We start from the raw sequence: 13,540 nt of genomic DNA on the forward strand, positions 1-13,540 counted from the left end.
GGCAGCATCTATAGGAAGAGGCGCAGTCGACCTTTCAGGCCGAGACCCTGAAACGTCGACTGCGCCTCTTCCTATAGATGCTGCCTGGCCTGCTGCGTTCACCAGCAACTTTGATGTGTGTTGCTTGAATTTCAGCATCTGCAGAATTCCTGTTGTTTTTTTTTAAGCAGCCAGTGTTGGTTGAGAGGAACACGCTGCCGGGTGGTGGCAGAGGGAGGTACATTAAGGGCATTTTCAGAAACTCTTCGGTAGTCACAAGGATAACAAAAAAAAGAGTAATATGTAGGGGACAAGGGTTAGACTGATCTCAAAGTGGGTTAAGAGTCAGCACACATCGTACTGTAATGGTCTATGTTCCAAAAATAGGAGCAGTTTTGTAGTATGAACCAACCCCAAAAAGTATTTCACTCTATTATTAAAGACATTTTTGCAAAATCTCCTGACGACAATTGATATGGAAATCATTTGGATGGGCATTTAAACTGGAAAACGCTGGAAATTCCCAGCATGTCAACTTTGGAAAGCAAACCGAGCTTATGTTTCAGTATGGAAGTATTTCCTTTTTTTCAGATATCAGCAGTTTTTCATTGCATTTTGAGATGGAGACGCCTCTCTAAACATCATCTGATATCAGTGAAGGCGTTGTATTTAAGCAACTATTTTTTATTATTTTAAGGAACCGTAGTACGGAAGTCCATCTACTTCCTCTGGTTTGGGGAAGTGATTCAGCATTAGTGACAAGGCTGCCGAACAAGATGGTTACAAAATTCCGAATGGATGAATATCTATCCTAGTGTGCAATGGAGATGCAGAGAGACATTATGGGATCAGGAAAGAGGAGACAGTCAAAGCAATAGACGACTCTAGAGGTATCACAGGCATCTGTGAACCCTGCGCTTGTTGGGAGGAAGGAGAAAAAACTCAGTTATGAAACTGAAGCTGGAGGGTAAATAGAATCTTCGGGGGGAAATATGTCAGGGATTCCTATGGGCAATAAAAGCAAGATAACTCAGTTGTGGGTAATGATTCCATTGGCATGGTGATAAAGTGTCTAGGAGCTGACATTCAGGCTAGCGTAACTAGCACGAGCACTGTCACACTGTCCTTGTCAGCACGTTTAACAACGATCCAGGAGTCATTCTTATTGAGGAGAGTGTTGCAAGTTCAGGTTCACTTGGTTAGAGTGAGCAAATTCAAACAGTTAGTGCTGAGTTGGCAGAGAGTGATGAATGGATCTGGAGAAGGAAAGGACTTTGAAGAGGGACCCAGTTTTGTAGAAGATTCTGGAAATGGGAAACCATTAGTGTTGAGGACACCTGACCATGGGGACTTTGGCTTTTTAAGCGTTTCTCAAGAAAGTCTGGAATCACACAACACTCGAGTCACACAGGGGAAAAGCAGGACTTATGGATAGATCATCGGTGAATATATCTCCAGCGGTGTGAATGCTGAGAATATTACGGTACAAACAGAATGGAGGGAGAGGGATCAGCAACAACACAGGTTGTTCCAATTCATCCAACAGTCACAAGCTTAGATCTACTTTGGTTGTGAGGTTATGGATGCTCTGGAAACAGTACATCAGAAATAAATGCAGGACCAGGCCATAGAGATCCTTGAACTTCATCCACAATTCATTCAGATCTTCACCTCAACACTTGCTGCACATTGGCATGAGTGGTAGAACCTCTGCCTCTGCAGCAGAACTTTAGGTTCAACGTCTAACCCCAGATTTCTTTGGGTGTGGAGTTTGCACATTCTCCCTGAACTGCACGGGTTTCCTCTGGGTGCTCCAGCACCCTTCCACATGCCAAACACGTGCATCTCAGTAGATGAGTGGTCTAATGTAAATCTCTCCAAGTGTTACACCGATGGGTCATAAGGTATAGGAGCAGAATTAGGCTATTTGGCCTATTGCCTCTGCTCTGCCATTTCATTATGACTGATCCATTTTCCCTCTCAGCCCCAATCTCCTGCCTTCTTCCCATATCCCTTCATGCCCTAACTAATCAAGAATCTATCAACCTCTGCTTTTATTATACCCAATGGCTTGACCTCCACCGCCATCTGTGGCAATGAATTGCACAGATTCACCACTCTCTGGCTAAAGAAATTCCTCCTTGTCTCTGTTATCAAAGGCGTCCCTCTATTCTGTGAATGGGTTCTCTGGTCTTAGCAATCCCCACCAGAAGAAACATTCTCTCCACATGCACTCTTGGTCGGTGGTAGAATGTGGTAGGAACCAAAGAAGATGTAGGGAGGATTTAAAAGTAATTGAACAGACTTAGAATTTGGATAAATGGAGGCTTGACAGTCACCAGAAACATAATGGGCCAAATCGCTCATTTCTCACTGTGACTTTGTGTCGTGCTTCTAGAATTAAAAATGGAACTGTTGCAAGCCTCACTCTCAAGTATGCAGCTTCAACCACTGTCAGCTTAATTATCCATATCCTCATTCCATTTTCCTCACTCAAGCTGACTCACTCCTTTCCAATGCAGGAAATGGGGTACTAAACTGAAAGCAAGACGAATTAGGAAGTGAACCTTAGGTTCTAGCAAGGCCACCGATCTCAGGTGCCCTGTTAGCTGCAAGCTCCAGAATGAATGTTGGTATAATTCATGTTCTCACTCACGGATAACAGCCCAGATGCAGTTATTGTGCATATGTTAAGGATTTGATCACAAGTTACAATACAATCAGTGGTTACTTTATTAGGTAAATCCTCGACCTAATAAAGAGGCCTTGAGTAATTGTTCATGATGCTCTGCTGCTGTAGCCCATCCACTTCAAGGTTTGACATGTTGAGCATTCAGAGATGCTCTTCTGCACAACGCTGTTGTAAGACATGGTTATTGGAGTTCCTGTTAGCAAGAACTGGTCCGGCCATTCTCCTCTGACCTCTCTCATTAACAAAGCATTTTCATTAACAGAACTGCTTTTCACTGGATATTTTTGGTTTCTCGCACCTTTCTCTGTAACCTCTAGAGACTGTTGTGAGTGAAAATCCTAGAGATCAGCAACAGTTTCTGAGATACTCAGTCCACCCCATCTGGCACCAACAATCATTCTATGGTCAAAGTCACTTAGATTATATTTCTTCCCCACTCTGATGTTTGGTTTGAACAACAATTGAACCTCTTTACCATGTCTGCAAGTATTCACGCCTTGAGTTTCTGCCAAATGATCCACCACCTTCAAGAACAGTTACTACCTCTCAACTATCAGGCTCTTGAAAGAACTCATTCTATTTCTGGTGTTCCTACAACCAATGATTTCATTTTAAGCACATTTTACCTTGTTATTTCATGTTCACCTTATTTATAGCTATATATTTATATTTGCAATTGCATAGTTTGCTGTTCATTGGTCATGTTTACAGTTACTGATCAATAGATTTGATGAGTATGCCCACAGGAAAAAGAATCTCAATATTGTATATAGTGACATGTATGTACTCTAATAATACATTTTAGTTTGAAATTTGAAATTTCAACCTCTGAACATGACTGGCTGATAAGAAATTTGGATTTATGAGCAGGTGAACAGGTGTACACAACAAAGTGTCCACTATGTGTATATTGGGACTTAGGCCAAAGTCCATAATGGTCCCTGTGAGTGAAAGGTGCAGGTCAATTGGAGTAGGCAGTTTAAATGGTTCCACATGGACTACTTGGGCCAAAGGGCTTGTTCCTGTGCTATACTTTCCTGTCTCTATGATTTTAAATGAAAATGAAATATCTACAAAGAAGTTGTATTTCTGATGACACCAAGGATGATTGTTCTAATAATCACTGGTGGGTTATGAGAAGAATTGACAACCTCACTAAAGACACATTGCTGGGCTGATTACTCCATTGTTCAAAACATGAAGGTAAACACAGTCACATTGTTTCAGAGACAAGTAAACTTACTCAGAACTATCAGATATGAAGTTCCATGTACAGCAAAATTCACAGCATTGATAAGTTGCATTCAAAGTTTATTAACTTTGCTCCTAGAAGGCATAAGATTTAATGCAATGCATGCAAAAAGGCAATGTTACAACAGTCATGGAGGACTTCAATATGCAGGTAAGATGGGGAAAATCATGTTGGTGCTGGATTACCGGAGGAGGAACTTCTAGAGTGCCGATGAGATGGCTTTTTAGAGCAGCTGGTGGTTGAGCCAACTAGACGGCTAGCTATTCTGGATTGAGTGTTGTACAATGAACTAGAATTGATTAGAGACCTTAAGGTTAAAGAAACCTCAGGGGACAGTGATCATGATTTGATTGAATTCACCCTGAAATCTGAGAAGGGGAGGCTAAAGTCAGATGTATCAGTATTACAGTGGAGTAAACGGAATTACAGAAGCATGAGAGAGGAGTTGTCCAAAATTAATTGGAAAAGAATACTGGAAGGAATGACAGCAGAGCAGCAATGGCTGAAATTTCTGGAAGCAATTCAGAAGACAGAAGATTTCTACATCCCAGAGAGGAAGAAGTATTTTAAAGGAAAGATGATAACCATGGCTAACAAGAGAAGTCAAAGCCAACATAAAAGCCAAAAAGAGGGAATAAAATACAGCAAAAATTAGAGGATTGGGAAGCTCTAAAAAGCAACAAAAGGCAAATAAAAATGTCACTAGGGATGGAATATGAACGTAAGCTAGCCAATAATATTAAAGCAGATACCAAAAGTTTCTTCAAATGCATAACATGTAAAAGAGAGGTGAGAGTGGATATTGGACCACTTGAAATTATGCTAGAGGGGTAGTGGTGGGGGATTATGAAATAGCAGATGAACAGCATAATGACTTTGCATCAGTTTTCACTCTGGAAGGTACTAGCAGGATGGTGGAAGTTCTAGTGTCAGGGGTGATGAAGTGTGTGAAGTTACCAGAACTAGAGAGAAGGTTCTTGAGAAACTGAAAGGTCTGAAGGTAGATATGTCACCTGGACCAGATGATATACACCCGAGGGTTCTGAAATACATGGATGAAGAGATTGTGGAGGTATTAGTCATGATCTTTCAAGAATCAATGGATTCTGTAATGGTTCTGGGAGATGGGAAAATTGGAAATGTCACTCAACTCTTCAAGAAAAGAGAAAAGCAGAAGAAAGGAAACTATAGGCCAGTTCAGTCTGTTGGGAAGGTGTCAGAGTTGATTATTAAGGATGAGGTCTCAGGGTACTGGTAAATTGGTCCAACAGATGCCTTCAGTGAAATGAGCAGAATATTATTCAAATCCATCTAATTGAATATACTTGGAGTTCCATGCACTTTACTCAGAGTACAGAGAGATAACAATATTCCTCGAGTAGATTTTCTGTTATCACAAATATCTGCTGAATGTGAGTTAAAAGTGTGTTCTGCTCTCCTTCATGCAGCCTGGCCATGACTCCCCATGCTTCTGGGAGGAGAGGTAGCAACAGTCTCTCAGGCCACACTCCATAATGATGTTTCTAATGTGGTGAGGCAGTTCAGTCCATATTAAAGTCATTCGCTGCTGCACAGCTGCCCTACTCATAGTTCTCAATAACTAGCATACCTCTGCATACAAGCATGCATGCACTTAAATCACAAACATATATGTGAGCACACACATGCACACACGACCGTGCATCACAAAGTTCTTCCGCATTCTGGCCTTCCCAATCCAACTATCTGCATGTGGGCAATCGTGCACGTGTGCATATACGTGTTGAAGTTCAGTCAGGTATGTGTGAAATAATGGGATAAATTACACCAGAAATATTTTGATAGGATTCCAGGGACAAAAAAAAAACAACCTGCTATCTCAGTTTCTCACATGCCCTTGTTTGTAAAGACATTCTTCACTAGGAATGTTCGGTGTTCATTCCTTTCAACACTGCCCTCTTGTGTTGGAGTTCTTTGCTGCAAACAATGATCCACAACAGTCATTTCCAGAGAGTTAGAGCAAGTAAATCGCTGTCGGTTGACATTCCCAGATGGAGCTGACCGGGTTAGCAAAATTATTTTAATGTTAGTATACCAGAGAAGTTCTTACAATACTCTGGTAACTTCATTGACACCCATAAGACATAGGAGCAGAATTGGGCCATTCGGCCATCAATTCTGCTCCATCATTCCATCATGATTGATCTTTGTTCTCAGCCCCATTCTTCTGCCTCCTCTCCATAACCTTTGATGTCCTGATTAATCAAGAACCCATCAGCCTCCTCTTTAAATATACCCTCCACAGTCATCTGTGGCAAAGAATTCTATTGATTCACCACCTTCTGGTTAAAGAAGTGCATACTCATCTCTATTGTAAATTCTGATCATCCTTCTTCAATACTGATAACCCTTTTTAATTCCAGAATTCAATTTTATTTACTGAAAATAAATTCTCTAATTTTGAACCAGCACTTCAGTTCCTGTTTCCAGTCCACTCAAAGAGACTTTTTTAGAAATCCAGTAACTTAGTTCCAGTACTATCAGGATATGGGTGCATGCAGTTTGGCACCATCCTAGCAACTCCTAACATCACTTTCCTTCTGACTGAAAGTCCACAAGTAGGGTTGTTCTTGGATGAATACATTACTGCAGATTCCTCTGGACAGTTAGTCAACCTGAGAATGGCCCACTATAACAGGTGGAAGCTAGCTACAAACGTGACACAGAGGCTGAAGTCATCTGAGAAAACAACTATTTACATGGAAAGCCGAAATCTTAAATATTCATACACTATATCGACCCTTTCCTTTAAAGCAGAAGATGCCAATTTGGGGTCCACGGACCCCTCTTAATTGTAAGGCTCCATAGCATAATAAAGTTCTGCTTTAAAAAAAAGTTTCTTAATGAACAAGTTCTGAAATAAATTTACTTCTGTAGGTAAAGTACAATGCACTACTCGACGTAAAGGGAACTGTATTACAGAACTTGTTCGTTAAGATCGACTTAACCCTCAACAAAACTTTAAGGTTTCATCCATTTCTGCTTTGGGACGAAATTATCAGCTTTCCTTTGAGGGCATCTAGTTCACGCGGACCGGGAACGATCAGATTGTTATAGAAACATACATCAAAGTTGCTGGTGAACGCAGCAGGCCAGGCAGCATCTGTAGGAAGAGGCGCAGTCGACGTTTCAGGCCGAGACCCTTCGTCAGATTGTTATAGAGCTCATTTGCTGATCCACAGTCTGCTCCTCTTTGGATGTTTCTTGTTCAGTGGCTGATCTGGAAAAAATTTAAATTAAGACGAACTAGAGCTTTCTCCAAAGCATGTTGAAACTGCGAAGTAGAAAAATAGTAAATAATTGGATCGACCACACTGTTCAGATACGTTATAAACAAAGTATTGTAAAAGATATTCGCTGCTGTGTGATACGACTTGCAGTCGGATGGACTTCTTAGTTTAGTCACCAAAACCCCGACCACAGCAACACTGGTGGGCAAGAAGCAAATGACAAAAACCGCAGCCACGACTATCACAAGTTTCACAGTTCGCTTATATTTAGCCCGCATTCCAACTTCCATCTGCCGTAACCTCCAGATGATGGAGGACGTAGAGAACAGGATAACTGAAACTGGCAAAAGAAACTTAAAGAATATAAAAATAAAGTCAGTCCAAACTGCTGTGGGACTTAGAGCCTTGTTTATGCTGAAAGGCTCACAGTTTGTCACGTTGTGATGTTCGAAGAGATGTTTGTCTATCAGCAAGTGCAAGCAAATAGCCACCGCTACAATCCACAGACCGCCTGCTATCATCACCGCACACCTTGTAGGGATCTTGTTTACCTTGTGGAGTGGATGGACCACCTTAAAGTAACGATCGATCGCTATAACCATGAGGAAAAAGACGCTGCCAATCCGGTTCAGGGAAATCATGAATATATTCAGTCGACACAGTCCATCACCAAAAATCCAGTCCTTCCCTCGGATAAAATAATCAGCCCGAAAAGGTAGACAGCACACTAACAGAGTGTCCGCAATCAGGAGATTCAGTGAGTACACAATACTTGGTTTCCGCGACTTCACATGAACACAAAAGATCCACAAAGCAATCGTATTTCCAGCAAGCCCGAGGATGAATGTGATGATAATTACGGGCGGATTGTAGGACGAGTTAACATCTTCACGAGGAGCACATTGCAGGGTCGAGTTCGCCATTGTGCGAAAAAGCGGTCACACAGTCAAGATGTTTCAGAGGGGAGCACACTCATTCGAAGCTGAACAACCTTATAAACTGGCCTTTCTCGAATGAGTTTGTTCCCCTGTGGGTGGAGTATATGGGCGGAGTGAAATATTCAGAGCACCAGTAAGTTGTGCGTTCAAATCACCAAGTTCCAGGAAAACTCGAAGCATCAGCATTTAAGTTGAGCAGCAAACAATGAAATAGATTATGATTTTATCGCCAGGCTTAAAATTGTACAATACTTAGTTTTATTGTTGAGTGCATGAATAATTTTACATTAAAATTAATCATGGGGTATAATTTTAAGCTGATTGCAGGGAGGGCAAGTTTTTTACGCAGCGAGGTTGGGTGCGAGGAACACGCTGTCAGGTTTGGTGGTAGAGGCAGATACATTAGGGGCATTTCAGAATCTGTTAGGTAGGCACAAGGATGATAGAAAAATGGAGGACTCTGCAGGAGGGAAGGGTTAGTCTGATCTCAAAGTAGGATAAATCTCAACACACAAGATACTGTAATGATATACAGACCAAAAATAAGAGCAGTGTTGTAATATTAACCACCCTCAAAGATCATTTCACTTCGTTATTAAAGTCATTCTTGAAAAATTTCCTGACGACAATTGAAATGGAAAACGGAGGAAACTCCCAGCATGTCAACTTTGGAAAGCAAACAGAGCTTATGATTCCGTATGTAGGTCTTTCATTTTTCCGAGCAGTTTTTGAGTGCCTTCTGAAATGGATGCGCCTCTCTGAACATCATCTGATATCAGTGAACGTGATGTATTTAAACAACTGCTTATTATTTTAAGGAATTGTAATGCAGAAGTCCATCTACTTCCTCTAGCTTGGGGAAGTGATTAGGTGTAAATAACATGGTTGCTGAATAGAATGGTTTAAAAATATCTGAGTGGATGAAGATCTATCCTGGTGTGCAATGGAGATGCAGAGGGACATGATCAGATCAGGGAAGAGGAAACAGTCAAAGCAGCAGAGGGCTTCAGAGGTTTCACAGGCATCTGTGATCCCTTGGCTTGAGGGAAGTAGTAGAAACAAACTGTGAGTTATAAAACTAATGCTGGAGGATTAATAGAGTCTTCTAAGGAAATATGTCAGGGATTCCTTTGAGGGATGAAAGCCTGATGCTCAGTGGTGGGTCGTGATCCTGTTGGAAGTATGAGAAAGTGTCCAGGAGATGACATTCAGGAGAGAGTAATTTGCAGGAGCACTGACACACTGTTCCTTGTCAGCAGGTTTGACGACAATCCAGGAGTCATTCTTATTGAAGAGTAGCAAATTCAGGTTCACTTGGTTAGGGTGAGCAAATTGAAATAATCATTGTTGAGTTGGCAGAGAGTGATGAATGGATCTGGAGAAGGAAAGAACTTTGAAGAGGGATCCAGTTTTGTACAGGATTCTGGAAATGGGGATGCTCAGTGTTGAGGGCACCTGACCATGGGGACTCGGTCTTTTTAAGCACTTCTCAAGAGGGTCTGGAATGAAGCATCACTCAAGTTACACATGGGAGAAACAGGACTTAGGGATAGATTATTGCTGAATATATCTCCAGCAGTGTGAATGCTCAGAATGTTACTGTACAAACTGAGTGGAGGGAGAGTGTGAGGGAGAGGGATCAGCAGCAACACAGGCTCTTCCAGGCTTTTCCAATTCATCTACCTCAGATGCGAGGTTATGGATGCACTCGAAATAGTACATCAGAAATGAATGCAGGACCAGGCCATAGAGATCCCTGAACATCATTCCTGATTCATTCAGATCTTCACCTCAACACTTGCTGCACATTGGCACAAATGGCAGAACCTCTGCCTCACTGCAGCAGAACTCTGGGTTCAACACATATGATGTTGGATTCCTTTGGGTGCTCTAGTGTCCTTCCCAAACACCAAACACATTCAGGTCAGCAGTTGAATGACCTACTGTAAATTGCTTCTAGTGTTAGGTTGGTGGTAGAATATGGGAGGAAATAAACAGGATGTGGGGAGAATTTTTAAAATTTGGAATCAATTAGCATTTTGGTAAATGGTTGCTTGACAAACACTGGAAAAATAATGGGCCAACTCACTTGGTTTTCCCTCTTTGTGTCTTGCTTATAGAATTAAGGATGTGTGTATTCAAAACCCAAGAATTTTAAGTTGTTAGTTGCCATAAACCACACTGAACATTCACCTTGTCACGCACCTGGAGCGGTGGCAAGCCTCACTCTTAACTGTGCAGCTTCATTCAATGACAGCTCTTTAACCATATTAGGAACAATTCCTCTTTCAATTCCTTCACTCAGACTGACTCACACCTTCCCATCCAGGGAAAGTGGTGCTAAACTGAAAGCAAGCCGAATTAGTTGAAGTGGAAGTGTGCCCTTACGTTTTCAGTAAGGCCACCAATCTCAGGTGCGCTGTTAGCCGCAAGATCCAGAATGAAGGTTGGCATCATTCGTTTTCCCAATCACTGAAAATAGCCTAGATACTGATATTGTGCATATGTTAAAGATTTGATCACAAGTTATAATACACCCAGTGGCCATTTTATAAGGTTAATCCTCGACATAATAAAGAGGCCTGGGATAGATGGTCCTGTGCTGCTGTAGCCCATTCATCTCAATGTTCGACATGTTGAGCATTCAAAGATGCACTTCTGCACAACACTGTTGTAACACATGGTTATTGGAATTCCTGTCAGTCAGCTAGAACCATTCCTGCCACTCTCCTCTGACCTCCCCGAATAACAAAGAATTTTCATCAACAGAACTGCTTCTCACTGAATGTTTTTGGCTTCTTGCACCAATCTCTGTAACCTCTAGAGACTACTGTGAGTGAAAATCCCAAAGGTCAGCAGTTTCTGATATACTCAGTCCACCCTATCCGGCACCAACAATCATTCTACAGTCAAAGTCACTTAGATCACATTTCATCCCTATTCTAATGTTTGGTTCAAGCAACAATCGATTCTCCTGTCTTCTCCTAGCATTTCGGATCTCCCCCTCCCCGTCCCACTTTCAAATCTCTTACTAGCTCTTCTTTCAGTTAGTCCTGACGAAGGGTCTCGGCCTGAAACGTCGACTGTACCTCTTCCTAGAGATGCTGCCTGGCCTGCTGCGTTCACCAGCAAATTTTGTGTGTGTTAATTGAACCTCTTGACCAGGTCTGCATGTTTTCATGCATTGAGTTTCTGCCACATGAAACACCAGGTTCAAGTACAGTAACTACCACCCCCCCCAACTATTCAGGCTCTTGAACAAGAGGATAACTACACTCATTCTGTTTCTGCTGTTCCCACAACCAATGATCACCCTTTAGGAATGCTTTATCTTATTATTTCATGTTCTTTTTATTTGTTGCTATTTATTTATATTTGTATTTCCACAGTCTGTTGTTCATTGATCCTGTTTACAGTTACTGATCTTGTCATGGTCCCATCTGGCAATTCTCCATCTTGCTATTATCTCCTTGATTGGGCCTTAATCACCTTGTCTGATTTACAATTGTTCTCAGTTCCATTCATTCCAGCACACTTGCTTTCTATCAATGAATGCAGGATAAGAACCCTGGAGTCACAGCAATGAGCCGCCAGTTCATTGATCTGTTCTAGTGTGTGTAAACCCTGTTTCCTGATTCCTTAGGATTGTCAGTTCTAAGTTCCACACCATTCCCTGGAAGATCTACATAAACTTTGTCTCTGTGTAAAGACTCTCCTGCATACCTGTCCCACGTCTGCAACTGTGCTAGCGCTTCACGACCCTGTCTCGGTGCCTGTGTCCTGCACTTGGGTTCGTCCCCAGCCACGTCCTTGCAACAGATCTATAGATTTACTGTCTGCCCACAGGAAAAAGAATCTCAGGGTTGTGCATAGTGACATGTATGTACTCTGATAATAAATTTTTCTTTGGAATTTGAACTTTTGAAATTTGAATGGGATTGGCTGATTAGATATTTGCATTAACGAGTTGGTGGATACCTAACAAAGTGACTACTGGGTGTATATTGGGATTTAGGCAAAAGGCCATAATGGCCACTGGCCACTGTGAGTGGAAGGCTACTGCAGGTACAGTACCTGCTGACCGGAACGCCGGGAGTTCTGCTGATTTCAACTTGAATAAAGACTGATGATGATGGATTGCAAAGGGTCTCCCAGAGTATCAGAGCAAACCTGCAGTGAGGTTAATTAACCAATGAAAGAAATAGCCTGGTGAAGATCAGAGGCACCAAGCTTCACCACTTGGACTTAAGTAAGGGTCCTTCCTATTCCCTGTGAGTTATCCTCCCAACAGCCAGTGCTCATGCTGAGACAGGCAATGTGAACTCAAGCCTTTGAGTCTGTAATGTTGAATTAGGTTTGCAGGTCTGGCAGATGAGACAGAAAACACCGACTGCCAATAGCATATGACTCATTAATTTACAAACAGTAAAAATTTAACCAAACATTCATGTTCCCCAAGTTACAGACACTAAAAACATACATTCAACAAACATACTTAGCTAAAAGTAGGTGCAGAGCATACCACTTACCTTAAACAAGGGAGAGAGAACCTCGCACACGTGCTCTATATATACCCAGCATATTTGAAACAGGATGCCAGCCGGCTGGCCAATGGGAAAAGCAGCTGCAGTTTCTAAACTAACCAGTCACAGCAGAAGCAGCTTTCGACAATCAGAATAAGCCGTGCCCCCACAAGACAGAGTCCCAATGCTCCAGACAATCCTTCATTGCTATCTGCATTTCTGCCTCACTGAAAGCCCTTAGCCTTCCTCCAGTCCTGGTTCTGTCACTGGAGACAAGACTGTCCCATTCAACAAATGGAAGTTGCCATCTGACTTTGCGAATCCCTGGCTCACAGTCACTCAAAGTACAGAAGGGGCATTCAAAATGGAACTGAGAAGCTCATGCCTATACTTCAGAAACGCAGGAAAGAGCTGCATAATTAGTAGATGGAGACCACCTCACCTACCACTTGACACCCTCTCAGGAAACATTTGCCCATCTGTGGAGGAACATAAAGCCATTATAAGGTATTGGATCAGGCCATCAAGTCTGCTCCTCTATTTAATCATGGCTGAGATGTTGTTTTGAACTCCATTCTACCAACTTCTCCTTGTAATCTTTACCCTCCTCCCCCTTAACAATCAAGAACCTATAAATCTTTGTCTTAAATACACTCAATGATTTGGTCTCCACTGCCTTATATGACAATGAATTCCACAGATTCCCCACACTCTGGCTGAGGAAATTCCTCATCTCAGTTCTAAAGAGACCTCCCTTTATTCTGAGGCTGTGCCCTTGGATCCTTGAATCCTCTCCTACTAATGGAAGCATGTTCTCCAAGTTCACATTATCCAGGTTTGTGGTTCCTCACATTGAGATGACTAATTACCCCAGAATGGAAAAGATA

General features: G+C 42.0%; 1 protein-coding gene across 1 annotated transcript; it reads right to left on the minus strand.

The window, feature by feature from the left end:
- Positions 1-7,170: 7,170 nt before the first annotated feature.
- Positions 7,171-8,115, minus strand: LOC134338570 (hydroxycarboxylic acid receptor 3-like). The gene has a single exon (XM_063034487.1). It carries the CDS (start codon positions 8,113-8,115, stop codon positions 7,171-7,173), a length of 945 nt encoding a protein of 314 aa, XP_062890557.1.
- Positions 8,116-13,540: the final 5,425 nt, after the last annotated feature.

The sequence above is a fragment of the Mobula hypostoma genome, chromosome 27 (assembly GCF_963921235.1).
Source record: "Mobula hypostoma chromosome 27, sMobHyp1.1, whole genome shotgun sequence".
In the NCBI taxonomy this organism is placed as follows: Eukaryota; Metazoa; Chordata; class Chondrichthyes; order Myliobatiformes; family Myliobatidae; genus Mobula; species Mobula hypostoma.